General features: G+C 39.1%; 1 protein-coding gene across 1 annotated transcript in view; it reads right to left on the reverse strand.

Annotated features, from left to right (window-relative positions):
• The window catches only part of Pdss2 (decaprenyl diphosphate synthase subunit 2), a 207303-nt gene that overhangs the window by 47994 nt on the left and 138596 nt on the right, over positions 1 to 20713 (reverse strand). Inside the window, exon 4 of the mRNA XM_042670331.1 lies at positions 18985 to 19059. Within this exon, the coding sequence (XP_042526265.1) occupies positions 18985 to 19059 (75 nt within the window). The remainder of the gene's footprint in view (positions 1 to 18984; positions 19060 to 20713) is intronic.

Here is a 20713-nt window from a genome sequence, read left to right on the forward strand (position 1 = left end):
CTGACAAACATTGTCGTATTCATATTTCAACAGAGTACTTAATTCCTTCTGAGTTGTACAACTGATTACATATATTTTCCCAAAGGTTCATTTTGGTCATTGTTACATTTTTTTAATCATTCAGGCTATTTTTAAATTCAACAAATGTTTGGTAAATCAAAAGAACCAATGCTTCTCCATTGCATGTATTGAGTAGTTGTGTTTTTTTTATTTTAAAATACATATATCTATACAATGCCATAGTATTCTGCAAGAAAATGAATAAAACTCCTGATACATACTATGCCATAGAGGACTTAAAAAACACTGGCTAAGTGAAAGAAGCTAGATAACAAGAGATCACATACTCTGTGCAAAAGTAGGTTACTGGCTGCACAAAGCTGAAGGTGCGAAAATGCAATGGGCATGAGAAGCCGTATAGAGGTAGATGTGAAAATATTCTAAAAATGATTTGTGGTGATAGGTGTATCATTTATTTAATAGTTACTGAAATTACTGAATTACATACTGGATGTGGGTGAATTTTTTTTTTTTTTTGGGTCCCGTCGTTGGGCCTGAACTCTGGGCCTGGGCGCTGTCCCTCAGCTCTTCAGCTTAAGGCTAGCACTCTACCACTTGAGCCACAGTGCCACTTCTGGCTTTTTTCTTTTTGCTTATGTGGTGCTGAGGAATCGAACCCAGGGCCTCAGGCATGCAAGGCAAGTGCTCTACCACTGAGCCACCTTCCCAGCCCGATGCGAGTGAATTTTACATGCATATTACATCTTAATAAAGCTGTTAAAAAAGGAAAAAGACTAATGAGGATAACATTTTATACTTTTTTTATAATGTTTTAATTGTTATTATAAAGATGATGTACAGAGGGATTATAGTTATGTAAGTCAGGCAAAATATTTTGCATTTTAAAATCTCAAACGCTTGAACATTAAAAATTTTTATATGACTCAAACTTTTTGTGGTGAATATACCATCCTTATATACTCATACTCAAATAATTGAGATTCTATCATAGGTCAGGCTATTTACAAGCAATACAGATTTAAGATTAATAAATAGTCTGTCATCAAGATATTTACTCTCTGGACAGTGACAGTGACTCCTACAAACATATACACACATACATATATATCCATACAGATAAACATATAATAAATATACAATATTAACATATAGTACACATAGATTTCAGAATAGCAGGATCTCCAATTATCAAGGATTTAATTTTGTTCATTATTTATTTCTTACAATTTTACAATTCATTTATTTTAAATTATGCAAATAATGTGATCACTAGAAATACTAGAAATTCAGATAACCAAGAAACAATTTATAGTCCCTTGAAATCTACTTCCATAAGTTAATTGGACTGTAAGCTAATAATTCTGTTCCTAAATTAATCAGAAATGTTATTCCCTGAACACTGTTATTACTGCTGTGAACTTATTAATGAAACAAAATCCCTCATTTGTACCAACTTGCCACGTACATGAGCATTCTATTTAAAAGCACAAGTTAACACACAATTCTAAAACATCAGGAAACAAGTATGACAGTGACATTATAAACCAGTATCCTTATATATCCAATATGTAGAATGAGCGTGAAGTGAGAAAATATAGTCAGAATGATGCTCAAATGCATGGCAGGGTAGCTGGCATGCTCCACCGTACCTGACTTTATGTTCAAGTTTTACAACAGATTTTCTTTTTCTTTTTCATCAGTCACAGGGCTTGAATTTAGGGCCTGGGAGCTATCTCTGGGCTTTTGTGATCAAGGCTAGCATTCTACTATATTGAGCTACAGTGTCACGTCTGGTTAATTAAAGAATCTCCTGGACTTTCCTGAATAGGCTGGCTTCGAACCACAATTCTCAGATCTCATCCTCTTGACTAGCGAGGATTACAGGTGTGAGCCATTAGCATCCAGCTAATTGTTTAATGACCTTTTATGTTTGAGTAAGGCTGGTTCAAATAACAGGAAAAGATTCCTGTCTTACATCTATAATCAAGAGGGAGGCTGATCTGAGGATCAAGTTTCGAAGCCAGTCCAGAGGCAAGTCCCCAGACTCTTATTTCCAATCAGAAGTGCTAGGTGCTGGTGGGTCATGCCTGCAATCCTAGCTACTCAGGAGGCTGAGATCCAAGGATCGTAGTTCAAAGCCAGCCTGGGCAGGAAAGTCCGTGAGACTCTTATCTCCAATAAACCACCAGAAAACTGGAAGTGGCGCTGTGGTTCAAGTGGTAGAACACTTGCCTTGAGCTGAAGAGCTGAGGGACAGTGCCCAGGCCCAGAGTTCAAGCCCCATGACTGACAAAAAGAAAAAACAAAACAAAAAACCAAAACCAAGGCAAACCAATAGTGGCGCTGTGGCTCAAGTGGTAGAACCCTAGCCAGGAGCAAAAGATCTCAGGGGCAACACCCAGGACTTGAGTTGAGGCCCCACTTCAACCTCACCTGGTTTGAGGCCAACTACCACAAAAGAAATCCCCAATGCTTTATGTAAGAGGATGTTTGCCTGACAGTGTCACTGGTAGTCTTTAAAAAAAATTGCTATTATAAAGGTGATGAACAGGGTCAGTGGTAGTCTTACTTAGAACATATGGTTTAGCTACTTTTTTGTCTGGAGACATATTCTTTGAGTTGCTTTGCTCACTAAAGTGATACATTTGTACACATATTACACCATTCTTGGCTGTCCAGGAATTAAGGTCACGTCTATCACCATAGAACAAAGCCAAACTAATCTGGCTTGGAAAGATGTCAACGTCTAGCCAAAATCTATTAGATCAAACTGCTACCTTTCACATGGTCAGAAGGGAGGGATTTTGGAAACTCTGACACTAGCTCTCAATGGAATTAAAATAACTTTAAAAAAAGTATGCAAAGGTTAGAGACATACTAAGTAGTAGATGATGTTGCTCTCTAGCAACACACAAAGACAAAAGACACACACACACACACAACATGACAAATATTTCCTATTTTCATGCTATTTCAGATTTACACTATGCTTATAAATGTAACCTCAAATAGTCAATTTGAGGTTACATTTAGAAGTCTAAATGATTAGACTTCTCTAATGTTACATTTAACTATTTTAAATGTTTGTTTTGAATTGCTTTTCTTAACTATTCTGAGAAGTTAAATAAGACAGCCAAAACAGTTTATCAGATTCATTAAGAGGAAAATGGTAAAGTATAGGAAGTTTTCAATAAGTTTCTACAGTTATGGGTGAGAAGAGTGGAATTTAATATTTCCTTGAAGTTAACTACATGATGACATTTATTATATTAGTCCTCCAAAATTTTAGGAAGAAGCATTATTCTCATTTAATAGGTAAGGAGGACTCTCTCTCTATATATATATATAAATATATATTTGTATATGTGCTCTGGCACTGAGGCTTGAACTTGAGACTGGGCACTGTCCTTTAGTTGTTTTTTTTTTTTTCCACTCAAGGCTAGCATTCTACCACTTGAGCCACAGCTCTACTTCTAGCTTTATTCTGGTTAACTGGGCAGACTTTTCTGCCTGGGCTGGCTTTGAACTGCAACCCTCAGAACTCAGCCTCCTGAATAGACAGCATTAGAGGCATAAAGCACTGGCACCCATCTCAAGAATGTATTTTGACCAACACTAGTAAATGGTAAAGATGAATCTCAGATTCATCTAGTAAATGGTAAAGATGAATCCCAGATGTATAGTTATTACTTTGATTTGTTTAATACATAATACAAATAGAGGGATGGGCAATAGTGGCTCATGTCTATAATTCTACCTACTTAGGAAACTTGGATCCAGAGAATTATGGTTCAAAGCCAGTCCAATCAGAAACACCTACAAGATTCCATCTCCAAAATAATCAATAAAATTCAAGCCCTGAGATATGAGTCAAGTGGTAGAATGCCATCCAAACAAGCAAACCAAGTAAGCAGGAAGCCCTGAGTTCAAACTTCAGTTCTGTCACACACAAACAAAAAAATGGATGAAATGTACTAGTAAGCTGTATATAAAAATGAATGATGGGGGCTGGGAAGGTGGCTCAGTGGTAGAAGCGCTTGCCTTGCACACCTGAGGCCCTGGGTTCGATTCCTCAGCACCACATAAGCAAAAAGAAAAAAGCCGGAAAGTGGCGCTGTGGCTCAAGTGGTAGAGCGCTAGCCTTGAGCTGAAGAGCTGAGGGACAGCGCCCAGGCCCAGAGTGCAGGCCCCACGACCGGAACCAAAAACAAAAAACAAACAAAAAAATGAATGATGGGGCTGGGAAAGTGGCTCAGTGGTAGAGTGCTTGCCTTGCATGTATGAGGCCATGGGTTCAATTCCTCAGGACCATATAAGCCAAAAAAGCCGGAAGTGGCGCTGTGGCTCAAGTGGTAGAGCGCTAGCCTTGAGCTGAAGAGCTGAGGAACAGTGCCCAGGTCCAGATCTCAGGCCCCTGACAAAAAAAAAAAAAAAGGCCAGGTGCTGGTGTTTCACAACTAAAATCCTAGCCACTCAGGAGGCGGAGATCTGAGAATCTTGGTTCGAATCCAGCTTGGGCAGTAAAATCCATGAAACTCTTATCTTTGACAAACTAACAAAAATCCAGAAATGGGGCCATGGCTCAAATGGTAGAGCACTAGCTTTGGGCAAAAGAAGCACTGGGACAGTGTCCAGGCCCTGAAATATCAAAGGGTTGTTTTCAGGAATCTCAAGGGAGTGTAAGTATATAGTGTTTGAAAAATGTCAACTAATAAGATGAAATAATTTGCTTTGATTTATATTCCAGTTACATGGGAGCTAGTAAAGTAGGTACCTAGAAGCTTTACATTTGTATAAATCATAGAAGATAAACTGGTAAGATTTGATAAGTGTGTATTTAAAAGTTGTTTTTATTCAAGTCAGTCACCAGTGGCTCATGTCAGTAATCCTAACTACCTTAGAGGATGAGAATGGTAGGGGAATGGTTTAATGCCAGTCTGGCCAGTAAAGTTCAAGAGAGTGCCCCACTTCTCAATGCATAGCTGGGAAAAGTGGCATACATGTGTCATCCAAGCTAAGATGGGAAATCCAGAAAGGAAGTAAAATCCTTTCTCAAAAATTAATCACAGGGGGCTGGGAAGGTGGCTCAGTGGTAGAGTGCTTGCCTTGCACGCATGAGGCCCTGGGTTCGATTCCTCAGCACCACATAAGCAGAAAAAGCCGGAAGTGCCGCTATGGCTCAAGTGGTAGAGTGTTAATCTTGAGTTGAAGAGCTGAGGGGCAGTGCCCAGACCCAGAGTTCAGGCCTCACGACTGGAAAAAAAAAAAAAATCAATCACTGGTGGCTTATGCCTATAACCCTAGCTACTCAGGAAGCTGAGATCCACAGGACTGTGGTTTCAAGGCAGTCTAGAGAAAAATCTTCAAAACTTTATTTAAAAAAATCAGCAAGGCTTGGAATGTGGCTTAGTGGTTTATTACTTGCCTAGCATGCATGAATCATGCCCTGTGTTCCATTCTTCAGTACCACATAAACAGAAAAAGCCAGAAGTGGTGCTGTGGCTCAAGTGGTAGAGTGTTAGCTTTGAGCAAAAGCAGCTCAGGAACAGTGCCCAGACCCTGAGTTTAAGCCCTAGGACTGGCAATGAATAAATAAATAAGTAAATAAATAAATCAGCAAAAAGGGTTGGAAACATGGTTCAGGTGGTAGTGTGCCAGCTCAACAAATAAGCCAAGAAAATGTGAGATTCTGAGTTCAAACTTTGGCACTGGCAAAACAAACAAACATGCAGTACAAACAAGGGCTGGAGGCATGGCCCAGTGATAGAGAACCTCACTAGCAAGTGTGAGGCTGTAAGTTCAAACTCTAGTACTATCAAAACTGTTTCTATTTAATGCATAGTAATTAAACTAACAAGCTAGATAGGTTTCTAAGGAATTTAAAATTCTAGGAATCCTTTGGTCTAGAGCTGGCCACTTCCTTCCTGACTTTCCATTAAATCAATTCTTCCTAAACTATATGGGAACAATCATACAAGTCTAGACTGGGGATGGAGGAGGAAAAACTAGCACAGACCCCAGAACTAATAGGTTTATATCTGGGCTGGGAGAGGCTTTGACTATCTAGAGGGCAGCAATGAGTCTTAGACTGGGCACCATCAAAGAGAAACCTGTGTTTCAAAATGCATGGGGTGGTGCGCCTGTAATCCTAGTTACTCAGGAGGCTTAGATCTGAGGATCTTGGTTCAAAGCCAGCCTGGGCAGGAAAGTCCGTGAATCTCTTATCTCCAATAAACCACTCAGAAAACTGAAGTGGTGCTGTAGCTCAAGTGGTAGAGAGTGCTTGCCTTGAGCTGAAGAGCTGAGGGACAGTACTCATACCCAGAGTTCAAGCCCCACGACTGACAAAAAAAAAAAAAAAAAAAATGCATGGGGTGGGTTTGAGCATGGAATATCATGTAAATGTGCATTTTTGAGTGTGCTTATTATATACTAAGTGTTGTGAATCTGAGAAATAGGCATTACTCCTTGACCTTTAAAAAGAGTTCAGCAGGAGAGAAATAATAAACGATTATAAAGCAGAGAAGGAAGTAAACATCTATCAAAGAAAGGTAACAAAAGGCTTTCATGGCAGGACTGTTAGCTGGCTCTGGTTCTGAGTAGTCAACTGGAATTAACCACAAAGATAAGGCTGAGATGACTTTGGGACACCAATATTAGTTCTACATAGATGAAAACACACACTGGGAGATGCAGGTAAAAAAAAGTGGGATTAGTCAGGTGAGTAAGAGACCTCGAGTTTGAGATCTTATCATTTATGTGCTAGGAAACCTTTCAATAGGAAAGAATATGATTACATGTGCAAATTAGAAAGGCTTAATGCTGTGCTTTAGCTGAGCAGAGATGCAGTAACTGGCAGCTGTGTGTGGGGATTGAGAATGAAAATATGAGCTGCTCAGAAAGGAACCAAGATTCTTCCTTACTGTGAAAAGGACTGTTCTCTTAGCATATAATAAGCACACACAAAACTGCACATTTCCATGATATTCCACCCTATGCATTTTGAAGTATACCCAGTTTGTTTAATCTCTCATTCCCTTCCTTCCAACTAAAAAGAAAAAGTTTTCCCTTCCTCAGGTATTCACTTCTGCCAATTATTAAGCAATAGATGGGTTTGCGTTCTAACTTTATCCAATGAGTTGTAAGAGCAGTCCGCAGAGAGCTCCTGAGAAAGAGATCCAGGTAGCAAGGAGAGTTGTTTCCTCTCAAGACTAGTTAGTCTCGGTAAGACATAGTTATCTAGTGTCCTAAACTGCTATTAGATAAAAAGTATTCTCTGGTTCTTTATTTTTGCACAGTTAGAAGATACCTCCATGTCAGGAAGAGAACCTTCACCAGAAATGAAATTGGCTGGAACCAATTTGTGACATAGATTTGTGACCTAGAACTGACAGAAAATAAATTTCTGTTGTTTATGATGACCCAAGATGGCTAATACAACTACCTTCTCTAGAAGAATTTAGAACGGAACAAATGACCAATGATTTATTTTATTTAAAATTAGTGTCATAAAACCACCATTTTACTCTTCTCAAATATTTGGTGAGTTAGCAATTTAGACAAGGCACTCTGAAGATGGCATATTTCAGCTTCAAGATGTCTGAGGGAAAGTTGGGAAGATTAGAAAAACTAGGGATGCTTCCAAAGGCTAGGCATGATTTGACCGGCTGGGGTGTGAAGAGCTGAATTGTGGTGGGTTTAGTCACTTACCATCAGTCAGCCCCATCTAGGACTAAGGACCCCGGGACCTAAACTGGAGTCTCCAGGAGGCTTCTCACAGCATGGTGACTCAGTTCGTCTCTTTTATTTTTTTGGCTGGTTGTGGGACTTGAACTCTGGGCCTGTGAGCTGTCCCTCAGCTCTTCAACTCAAGACAAGTGCTCTATCACTTGAGCCACAGCCCCACTTCTGGTTTTCTGGTGGTTTATTGGAGATAAGTCTCATGGACTTTCCTGCCCAGCCTAGCTTTGACCCATGATCCTCAGATCTTAGCCTCCTGAGTAGCTAGGATTAGAGGCATAAAAGCCATCAGCGCCCAGCTCATGGTGACTCAGTTTTAAAGGGATACTGACATAGGGAGTGTTTCTAGAGTGAGCATTACAACAGAATCTGAGATAGCCACTTCTGTGGTATTCTACAGAGTGTACTTAGCCTACCAAGATTCAAAGGGAAGCCATAGAGATTCCCACCACTGGGAGATGATAGAAGGGGCTAAAAAATTTCTACCTCCCTACCCTCCTTTATTTATTTTTTGGGTCCTGTCATGGGGCCTGAATTTTGGGCCTAGGTGCTGTCCCTCAGCTCTTCAGCTCAAGGCTAGCACTTTACTACTTAAGCCACAGTGCCACTTCCAGCTTTTTTCTTTTTTCTTATGTGGTGCTAAGGAATTGAACCCAGGGCCTCATGCATGCAAAGTAAGCGCTCTACCACTGAGCCACCTTTCCAGCCCCCTCCTTTATTTTTAAGCCATGAAAATTTACTTTTGTTTGTTTGCTTGAGACAGTATCTCAATGTCATTCAGGCTGGCCTGGAACTCACTATGTAGACCAGATTTGGCCTTGAACTCTCATCTTGCTCTAGCTTGCCTAATGCTAGAATTACTATGCCATTAGTAATTAGTAAACTAATGGCATAGTACTATTACTATTAGTTTACTACTATTACTATTAGTCTACTACTATTACTATTACTGTTTGTCTACTTTTGAAGAGAATGCTTCAGAGGAATATTCAGAGGGATAACTTGTTTTCTATGCTCCCTCTCAGTTAAGTTTCTAGTTATGGTAGTGGTACAGGACATAGAATAAGGCAGCCATGGGAGTGATACTGGTGAGGTGCAGGGGTGTAAAGGAGGACTCCCTAATTTTTGACTTGAAAAGTGACTGAATGGAAAAGCTCTTTGTGAAGACAAAGAACAGAGGAATGGAGGGAGACAGGTCATATATCTAATCTTAAGATTAGAGTCAGAGATGCCCATGAGACCCCCCAGTAGAAATTTTAACTAAGCAGCTAGTGAGCAAGAGTGATCTGTGATGGAGATACAATGGGGACACACTGCATATGGACAGATAGTAATTGAAAGTTTGGGCTTTCTGAACATTCTGAAATGTTCTGTGATCACAATGATAGTCTATTAAACAATTTACATACTTCACAGTAATGTTTCATCTTTCAGGCAAATAAACTGCCTCTTAAGATGTTTTATTGTGATAGCTGTCAGTGAGTGAACTAGAAGACTTCCAAATGATGTACAAATTCAATTTCAACTTCCAGCAGAGACCCACTGTAAACTGCAGTCTACTTAATCAAAAAGACCACTGTGCATAGTAAGCTTTCCCAGTCACCTGTATCTTCTGCCTCTCAGTATCTGCAATGACCTGCACCTCATCACCTTTTCATGTTGAATCTAGTACTCCTATATTTGATTTCTAATATGTTTACTTCTAATATGCTGCTTTTGAAGCTCCTTCAAATAAGAACATTTTGTGGTTTAAAGAAACATTTAATATTGCTTTTTAAATGTGGTGTGTAGGTGTTTTGGTTTTATTGCTTAAACCATATATATCTATCATAGATACCTTTGTGTGTTTAGTGCATTTTGTAATGAAAAGAATCATTTTAAGCTACTCTCAATAGACTTCAAATCATAACAAGTATAACATTTTTAAAACATTTTTATTTGTAGCAAATGATTTAAGACTATTTATACTTTGTGAATCAAAGATGCCAGTAAAATTGTAAGTATTATCATCACCAGTAACAGCATCTTCAGTTCTGGGCTTGTGAGTGATACAAGCTTGAACAGATGCCTAGCAAACAATAAAACATGACATGACATGTTTTATTAACTCGTTAATATATGCCTTGGGTACAATGTGAGGGACAGGTTGTGAGTAAATGGACTGGTGAAATAGACCCCAGCGTATCTTAATATATTTATACAGCACTCACTTTCACTTTTAAACCTCTGAAAACACACTTTTTTTTTGTGGTTGTGGGGCTTGAACTCTGGGCCTGGGTGCAGTCCCTGAGCACTTCAGTTCAAGGCTAGTACTCTACCACTTGAGCCACAGAGCCACTTCCAGTTTTTCTGGTGGTTAATTAAAGAGTCTCATGGACTTTCCTTCCCGGGCTGGCTTTGAACTGTGATCCTCAGATCTCAGCCTCCTGAATACCACTGGGGCCTGGCTCCACTTTCTTTTTGAAATAGCTTTCACACTTTGTCTCTCTGTCTCTCTGCTCTCTGTCTCTCTCTCTCTCTACACACACACACACACACACACACACACACACACACACACAGATTTTTTTGGCTGGGGCTTAACCTCAGGGCCTGGGTTCTGTCTCTCTCTCTCTCTCTCTCTCTCTCTACACACACACACACACACACACACACACACACACACACACACACACACACACACACACACACACACACACACACACACACACACACACACACACACACACACACACAGATGTTTTTTGGCTGGGGCTTAACCTCAGGGCCTGGGTTCTGTCTCTGAGCTTCTCTGTGCTCAAGGCTAGCACTTGACCACTTGAGCCACAGCGCCACTTCCAGCTTTTTCTCAGTAGTTTACTGGAGGTAACAGTCTTATGGACTTTTTTTGGCCAGTCTTGGGGCTTGAACTCAGAGCCTGGGTACTGACCCTGAGCTTCTTTGCTCAAGGCTAGCATTCTACCGCTTCAGCCACAGAGCCACTTCTGGCCTTTTCTGTTTATGTGGTATTGAGCAATCGAACCCAGGGCTTCATGCATGCTAGGCAAGCAATCTACAACTAGGCCACATTCTCAGCCTTCTCATGGACCTTTCTGCCCGGTTTGCTTTGAACCAGGACCCTCAGATCTCAGCTTCCTGAGCACCTAGGATTACAGGAGTTAGCCACTGGTGCCCAGCACAATATATATGTAAAACAAATTGTTAAATATTTACTTACTTTTTTTTTTTTGGCAGTTGTGGCTTTTTTTTTTTTTTTGTAATTTAGTGTAGAGTCTCATAGACTTTCCTGCCTCAATTGGCTTTGAAATGCAATCCTCAGATCTCAGGCTGCTGAATAGCTAGTATTACAGTTATGAGCCACTGGCACTGACTCTAGAGTTTTCATTGTAATGGATCTTGATGATCAGCTCAATTAGATTGCTAGGAGTTGAGTAAAGCACATCTGAGTATGCATGTGAAAGGCATTTTTAGAAGGGACTAAGAGGGGAAAAGACCTGCCCTGAATGTGGGCAACACCAACCTGTAAAACTGTTCAAGGGGAGGAAAAAAAAGAAATTTTAGGTGGCTCAGTGGTAGAGCGCTTGCCTTGCATGCCAGAGGCCCTGGGTTTGATTCCTCTGCACCACGTAAGAAAAAAGAAAAAAGCCAGAAGTGGCGCTGTGGCTCAAGTGGTAGAGCGCTAGCCTTGAGCTGAAGAGCTGAAGGACAGCGCCCAGGCCCAGAGTTCAGGCCCCATGACCGGACCAAAAAAAAACAAAAAAATTTTACTGGTGAGGCATTCACACCCTTTGCTTCTAGTGTGAAATTCCAGCTATTCCAGTCTGAGGCAGGGGATGATGAACTTTAGGCCAGCTCAGGCTACATATGAGATCTCATCCCATAATGAATGAATAAATAAAATAAGAAAGGTGATAAATACTGGAATGGGACAAATGTAAAACAGGATGGCAATTTAAATTCAATCATATTAATAAAAATGTAACAAAAACAAATATTAAAAAGCAGAAACTGACAGGTTGGACAAAAGAGCGAGTTTCAACTAATATGCACGCAAGAAACTCAATTCAAGGGGCTGGGAAGGTGGCTCAGTGGTAGAGCGCTTGCCTTGCATGCATGAGGCCCTGGGTTCGATTCCTCAGCACCACATAAGCAAAAAGAAAAAAAGCCGGAAATGGCGCTGTGGCTCAAGTGGTAGAGCACTAGCCTTGAGTTGAAGAGCTGAGGGACAGCGCCCAGGCCCAGAGTTCAGGCCCCACGATCGGACCCCCCCCCCCCAAAAAAAGAAACTCAATTCAAATACAAGAATAAGTAAAAACAAAAAAGAAATATTAAATACTACCCCCACAATCTAATTTTTCTCAAGATGAGTATATTCTCTGAAAAATCCTCTCATTTCCTGGAACAGGGACAAGCCAGTTCCTGAGCAGAACCTCTGAAAGTGGGGAAGTGATGTGCTGTTTCTCTTCTCAGTACCAACTTAAGTCAGACACTGACCTTGCAAAGGACCTTGGTTAGATTCCGAAAACGGGAACCGGAGTTGGTAGCAAATAAACAATATATTATCAGAAAATAGGTTTGTTAGAGCCCCCTAAGGCCACCTCGAGGCTTGATGATTTGTATGGATGATTCATGGTACCCAACTTACAGCCCCAAATCAGTTATGGTTTTAAAAAATTATAGCAAAACAATACAGAGCAAAACTAGTGTAGGTAAAAAGTCCCCTGGATGAAGTCTAGGGGAACCAGGTAAAAGCTTTCTGGCATCTGTTCTTAAAAGAGTCACATTGGATGCTTAATTCTTCTACCAATGAGTTGTGAGAATATTCATGAAAAATTATGTAGCAAGAGATGTTCATAGGTGACTCAGTGCTCAGGCTATTAGGGCCGGTCATGTAGACATTGTTTATCTAGCATATATCATAATTCTAGACTCCCAGAAGGGAAGCAAGTGTTCAGCACAAACCACATTGTCTGCAGAAATAACACAGGTACTGTGAGCCACTAATCAGGTAGAAAATAAAGGAATATGCCAAAAATCCAAGCTCCCAGATGGGTCAACTTTACTAGCAGGCTTTTTGCATAGTTATCTTGAAAAATTTTTTGTTTTTGAGTCAAGAAACTCAATTTCAAGTGTCCCCGCCCCCGCTGTCCACTTTTGGGGTGACACTTCAGATCAAACCTAGGGCCTTGCACCTGCTAGGCAAACTCGTACTGAACTTTCTTCCCAGTACCTTATTTTTTTTCAAGCAAATAGCATGAAGTAAAGAAAAATTATACATATATACATATAAATGTCAACAACAATATTATTTAGGTTTAAAAATGTATGCCAGGCGCTGGTGGTTCCCACCTATAATCCTATCTACTCAGGAGGCTGAGATCTGAGGATCATAGTTCCAAGCCAGCCAGTCAGAAAAGTCCATGTGAGAATCTTATCTCCAATTAACTACTCAAAAAACAACAACAACAACAAAAATGGGGGCTGGGAATGTGGCTTAATGAGGAGTGCTTGCCTAGCAAGCATGAAGTCCTGGATTCAATTCCCCATATAAACAGAAAAAGCCAGAAGTGGCACTGTGGCTCAAGTGATAGAATGCTAGCCTTGAGCAAAAGAAGCTCAGGGACAGCGCCCAGGCCCTGAATTCAAGCCCCAGGACTGGTAAAAACAAAAAACAAAAACTCAAAACAAAACCAAAACAAAACCCTGTAGTGGTGCTGTGGTTCAAAGTAGTAGAGCGCCTAGCTTTGAGCAAAAGAACAGTTCCCATGCTTTGAGTTCAAGCCTCATAACAGACAAAAAAGAAAAAGAAAAAAAGTAAGCAAATGCCAGGTGCTGGTGGCTCATGCCTGTAATCCTAGCGACTCAGGATGCTGAAATCTGGGTATTGTGATTCAAAGCCAGCTTGGGCGCTGAAGTCTATGAGACTGTTATCGCCATTTAAAAGCCAAAAATAAAATAGAATAAAAAAATTAACAAAAATTAAAAAAGCTCAAGTAGAAAAGGTCAGATAAGTTGATGTTAGGGAAATGAACCCTAAGATATGTATTCAAATGTTTTTTTTTCTTTTATGTGATTGTTTCTAACACATTTATAAGGTTATTTCTTTGTTGCTTTGTATGTCCTTCCCCCAGGGTATGACCCCTGCTTTCACTGTATTTGATGTCGGTATAATTTGTGGAGGGGAAGGAGAAAAACAAATCGTTTAAATAGGGATATAGGTGGACCCATTGCAACAATGAGATGTACAAGTTGTTATGTTGAAAACGAGCTTTACAACTTTGGTGCGGGGGTGGGGGGTAGGGGGGTGGGGAAGTAGGAAGATTGGGTAGGAGGCGGGGGAGGATGGGAAGGGATGGGAAGGGGAAACAAAGGAGGAGGCTACAATGCTTGATAAGAAATGCACTCATTATCTTGCCCATGTAATTGTAATCCCCCTGTACAGTATTTTCACAATAAAAAATAAAATTAAAAAAGCTGCAAGTGGGACGGTAGCTCAAATAGTAGAGTACAAAAGCTCAGGGACAATACCTAGGCCTTGAGTTCAAGCCCAAGGACTGGGGAAAAAAAATTTAAAATTTGTGGAATGTTTAAGTAAATTATATTACAGAGATGTAAAGAAACAATCATTAAAATTATATTTCTCAAAATGTAATGACAACAAAAATAATAAAGATACTAAATTATATATAGAAATACCTCAAAAATGGGTGAAATAGAGTGAAAATTAGAAAGAAGTATATTAGAATATAATCATAATTGATTTTTTTTTTTTTTTTTGGGTCCGGTTGTGGGGCCTGAACTCTCGGCATGGGTGCTGTCCCTCAGCTCTTCAGCTCAAGGCTAGCACTCTACCACTTGAGCCACAGCACCACTTCTGGGTTTTTCTGTGAATGTGGTACTGAGGAATCGAACCTAGGGCTTCATGCATGCTAGGCAAGCACTCTACCACTAAGTCACATTCCCAGCCATTGCTTAATTTTTTACTGTAACAATGAAATGATTCACATACAAGGTAAATGCAAAACAGTAAAAAAACTATTTTTCAATAGGTAGAACAAAGGATGAATTGCCTAAGTTACTTTGTATGTTTCCTTAATCAAAAGTTACCCACAATATGTTAAGTATTAGTAATTTAAATCATATACATTTTTTATCACTTTAAGGAGAATTAGGTATTTAGAAACTTCTTTAGGGAAAGTTATTTCTGATGTATTGAATTCCAGGTACCTTGTCTGCTTTAATGCTTGTACACTAGTCACAAAGATATACTCCACAAAAGCTTGTTTCCTGCTACCAGATTTGCCATCACTGCATTAAATTGCCATATAGAAAACAGACCACTTTTGTATCCTCTTATCCCTAGAGGGAAGAAATGGTTTCCAGCTTATTTTAAATCACAAAGCAATTCTTTTGTGTGCGGAACTGGCCAAAAGCTATGGAGGTTGCACAAGGGAGAAGCACAGGGTCCATGGCTTCTCACATGACCCCCACTTGTATCTGTTCCCAGTCTTGCCAGAACAAGAAAATCTAGAAGCATGCCATACAATGCAGAGCTCACTGTGTGCCTCTAGAGGTGATTTTTGGGCTAAATTAGAAAAACTAAATTCTGAAAAGCCAATGCAATAGCAAGCACATTCAGAAAAAAAGAACAAGAGAGGGGGAAGAATATTTTTGGTCAGGAAGGGAAATGTGGCTAACCTAAATTGGACTTTGGGTACAAAAGGCGGCAGCAAGAAGCACTCCCACTGCTATGGTTCAACTATGCATTTTTGTTTCCATTATTAAAAGGACATAGAGGGTTTAAGTCTGATCAAAGCATATTATATGTATGTCAAAATGAGCCCTTTTGTACACCTAAGCAATGCTAATAAAAGTGTGTGTGTGTGTGTGTGAGAGAGAGAGAGAGAGAAAGAGGGAGAGAGAGAGAAAGAGGGAGAGAGAGAGAAAGGAACTGCTCTTTAATGGTTCAGCTATATTCTGAAACCTAAATGCTTGAAAAAACAAAAACAAAAAAACAACTCTCAAGTGCTTCAAATGCTGTTTGGGGAGGTGGTGGAGAAAGAGGCCAGATGAACAAAGCATTGTGACAGATTCTTTTGGGTCAAACTTACTGGCTAAGGAGAAAGTCAACAAACGGTGCTTGATCAGTAGGTTCTAGTCTGATCAACAATCCTTTTAAGTCTTTGTTGCTTCCTTTTTGCTCTAAGAAAGAAACAGATTATACTGAAAAAACAACAAAACAAAACAAAAAACACATAGGCTGGGCACTGGTGGCTCATGCCTGTAATCCCAGCTACTCAGGTCAGGAGGCTGAGATCTGAGGATTGTGGTTCAAAGCTAGTCAGGGCAGGAAAGTCCGTGAGACTCTTATCTCCTACTGACACCAGAAAACAGGAAGTGGTTCAATGGCTCAAGTGGTAGAGTGCTCAGCTTGAGTTGAAGAGTTCTGGGACAGTGCCCAGGCCCAGAGTTCAAGCTCCACCACCAGGAAAAAAACAAAAAAACAAAAAAACACGCCCCCACCCCCCCCACCGCAAAAAAAACAAATCACATAGGACTTGCAGTAAAAAAATCTCCAACTAGCACCAGAAAACTGAAAGTGGCACTGTGGCTCAAGTGGTAGAGCAGTTAAAGAGCTCAGGGATAGCACCTAGGCCCAGAGTTCAAACCCCATGACTAACAAAAAAATAATAATTTTTTTGACATTATGCTTTCCTGCCATTTCTCTTCTGAATTTCATATTTTTCCTGTATAAAATGGAAAGGTACTAGAAAGTAAGGTACTAGAAAGTACTATGTAAGCATATATGACTGTTGTTGCTATTAGGTTTGCTTTCTACATAAGAAAGCAAATGTAATAAATGTTCACCAAGTTATTCATAAACTAGGCTAATATAGAAGACAGATGTAAGAACAGGTAAAAGATTAACCCTACTATTAACACTTTCACTTTAAAATAACAGAAATTTGCCAAGTTTGGGACAGACATGTGCAGTCCTAGTGCTTGGGAGGCAGAGGCAAGAGGTTCTCGAGTTTAAGACAATCCTGAACTATACAAGGAAGACCCTATTTTAAAAAAGAAGAAAAAGATCTGGAAAGGTCGCTCAGTAGTAGAGTGCTCGCCTTGCATGCATGAGGCCCTGGGTTCAATTCCTCAGCACCATACAAGCAGAAAAAGCCAGAAGTGGCACTGTGGCTGGAGTGGTAGAGTGCTAGCCTTGAGCTGAAGAGCTGAGGGACAGCGCCCAGGCCCAGAGTTCAGGCCCCACGACCGACCAAAAAAAAAAAAAGAAGAAGAAGAAAAAGAAAAAGAACAGTAGCAACATATTGCAAAATACTATATTTTTAAACTGTAAAATACAATATAGAACAAAGCTGAAAACCTTAAAATATCCCACAGGAAAAATAATGTCTCAGTTGCACAAATACTATAACCATCATATGGTAGGTATATCAAGTAAGATAGAAAAACAGAATAAGAGGCTGGGTTGAATTATGGTCTTAAGTTCATATTCTAATTAACAGAATGTGTGACACTGGAAAAATTATTTGATTCCTTCCTTCCTTCCTTCCTCCATTCCTTCCCTCCCTCCCTCTTCTTTCCTTCCTTTCTTTCTTCTTTCTTTCCTTTCTTTCTTTCTTTCTCTCTCTCTCTTTTCCCTTTTTTTTGCATGTGCTATCACTCCTGACCCATTTATCATTAAACCTTAGTTTTTACGTATATAAAGTGGGAATAGTAATAGTACTATCTACCTCTCAAGGTTTTTTGTGACGATTAAATGAAGAAATACAGGGAAATCATTTCCTTAGTGATATTTGCTTTGCTATCATCTTTATCTTATTGTATTAAAGGTGATTTTTTTTTTGTGCCAGTCCTGGGGCTTGAACTCAGGGCCCGGGCAATGTCCCTGAGTTTTTCTAATCAAGGCTATCAGCACTCTCACACTTGAGCTACAGCTCCACTTCTGGCCTTTTTGGTGCTAACTGGAGATAAGAGTCTCATGAACTTTCCTGTCTGGGATAGCTTCAAACCATAATCTTCAGATCTCAGCCCTGAGTTACTAGGATTACAGGCATGAGCCACTGGTACCAAGCTATAAGGTAACTTTCTATGAGTGGATCTAGATTGGAAGTGACTCTTTTTTACAATTTTATAGTAGGGAATTAAACTTGTCTTTAAAAAAATTCTGTTAGGTGAGTCCACTATGGTCTTACATCTAGGTCCTTTATCATAAAGTCCCATATACCAATATGCTAATTAAGTGAGGTTAGATATACCTCTTGAGAGCTGTGGTTCCCTGACCCAAATGTTAACAGATGCCCAAGGTACACTTCTTCATATTTCACTAGCCGCACTATGAGCCATCCAAAATCCCTGGATTATATTTAAAAATATTTTTTCATGACCCATGTTTCACTTCTACTAAAATTTGTCTTCTTTTTCAACTGGAAGTGTTAATGCTTAAGATGTGCATACATGCATACTTTTTCTAATTTGCAGTGAGTGAAATCTTGCTAATACAGAAGCTAAAGAAGTTAGAATAATGAAACACTGGGAGAAGAGTCCCTTATAATAGTATACACCATGGCAAATGATGGTGTGGTCAATGAAGCAATTACTTCACATCTTATCTCCTGCTGAAATGAAATAGCTGCATTTTAAGGAAGTAAAACCTAACCTTCCCTGAGATGACCTGTTAAATGAGTCAAAACGCCTTAATTCTGGACCTATAAAATTAATCAAAATAATCCAACTGTGCAACTGTCCTACTTATTACAGAGAATCTAATGATTCTGCATCTTGAATATTTTAGATGTTTTGCTCCCACTTTTTTGATAGCCATGTTCTTGGGCTCCTGGTCTGTTCTTCTTGAACCCTGAAGTTCCCTTCTTCTGGGAGAATTCTGTGCCCAGATCCCCAGCCCGAGATGGTCCTCCAGTCTGCCTGCCTTGTGACAGTACTACCTGCCAGCCAGAAGCATCAATGTTTCTAGTGAGCTGATGCAGACTGTGAATCCAGCCAGAGGATGAGAGGTTGTTTTAATTAGCTAAATCTGCTATGTACTAAGCGTATGGCCATGAATTTGTAGCCAAAACACTAATCTAAAAAAAAAAAAAGTCATGTACAGTTTAAATACAAAACAAGAATGACATTTTTGTTCACCAATTCTTGTTTTGCCACAAGTGCTTCTAACTTTTTAACAAGAATCCCAAAATCCTTTACCTTGGCAGAAGTAGGCTTTTCCTGGTATACTCCATGTACCAAATCCATCAGAGCACTTGCTATAAGTTCTGCAACCTAAAGTAAACAAACAAATAAATAAAAACAATTATAAATTTATTCCATTTTTACCTTAGAATGCTTTAGGAGGTTTATTAGTAGCAAGACAGGGTTTGTTCTTGGCAGAAAAATTGGAGTTACATGCAAAAATCTTGGCAAATTGTATTGCCCACCTGGATATTAAAGCTGTGATCCAATTTTTTTCAGTCATAATTTAATCAGAAGAAATCTTATGAGCATAACATTTAACTATATAGCATTAACTACATGAAAATCCAGGAAGAACCATTTGAACATAAGTTTCAGTTTCAGATAATGAATGAAATATCAACTCAATTTATTTTCTATATGTTTATTTCTGTCAAGTGGATATTTCTTCAGATTCCCATTCTGGGAGCCATCACAATGCTAATTTTTGTATGTAAAACTGCAAGAGAATGGTTAATTTTTCAAATATGTTCATTTGTTTGTATTTAAAATACAATAAAGGTATATTTGATGTATGGGGCCTGAGTCAAATGTACCATAAACACTGAAATATTTTATGTAACAGCAATATTGAGATTGTATTAATCAAATTTGTATTATTTTCAGTGTTCAGACTATTAAAAAAAAACTCCAGCAAATTCAAAAGCTTTGAACTTACTTCAGAATGTAAAACAAGCAGAAAAACAGTAAATGGCCTCTTTGGAATTATTGCAGAATTTGCAGTTATTTGTACAAAGCATCTTAATTGAAGAGGATAAAATGGTGTATTAATGATACTGTTCAATGCAGCTATTTCAAGTTCAAATTCCTCAAGGCAACCCCACCAGCTTCTTATAAAGTCGTAATATCTAGCACATTTAGCTTTCTGCATTATGCAGTCCTATATCAAATTTCCACTCTTTGTTTCCTAAAATTTAGCTCAGTTTTGATTGAATTAAAGGATTTTATTTCAGCTTTTATCATTCTTGTAATTGAAGACATTAAGTCAAAAGATAGACTCAAACAGCAAGATACTTTAATCTGAGGTATGTTTTATTTAATAAACATTTTTCTTAAAGGCCAATTACATTAATTTGTAAAAAGCTTGTTTTAAAATTTTAACTCATGAGCATTTATCTCTAGTTTTTAATTTGTATTCATACTGTGTAAATAACAGAGACCTGCTGATAGGGAAATTTTGCTGACTAAATGCATATTTTTTTTCTAGTTCTGTAGATGGATTAATTTGTAAGACCCTATCAAAGTCTTTAAAAAAATCATATTGTCCTCTAAGTAACTAAATACCTAAGAAATATTGTGGCAACATGAGCTGCAGAGGAACTGGAAGGACAATGATCCTACAGTATTACCAGATGTGTTGAGTTATTTAAGTGGGGAAGAGAGAAATGAATGGATTTTTTTCCCCCTGAAGGTATCAGATAAGACCTATTCCCAAATCCAAAAGGATTGAATATCACCAATAGGTCTATGAAAGACTGTAACTAAATGCTCAGCATCAGATTGGATTACAGTTTATACAAGCAACATCCCAAGATCCCCCTGATGGCTGGACACATAATACAAGCCAATCACTCACTAAGAAATGTTATGGTTTTTGAAACAGTTTAAGCTCTGAGACCAGCACACGGATAATATGGAAAGGGATTTACAAAGAGAAAGTCCAACACAAAATGTCAAAATGATG

The sequence above is a fragment of the Dipodomys spectabilis genome, unplaced genomic scaffold, assembly GCF_019054845.1.
Source record: "Dipodomys spectabilis isolate Male_0828 unplaced genomic scaffold, ASM1905484v1 ptg000001l, whole genome shotgun sequence".
Taxonomy (NCBI): Eukaryota; Metazoa; Chordata; class Mammalia; order Rodentia; family Heteromyidae; genus Dipodomys; species Dipodomys spectabilis.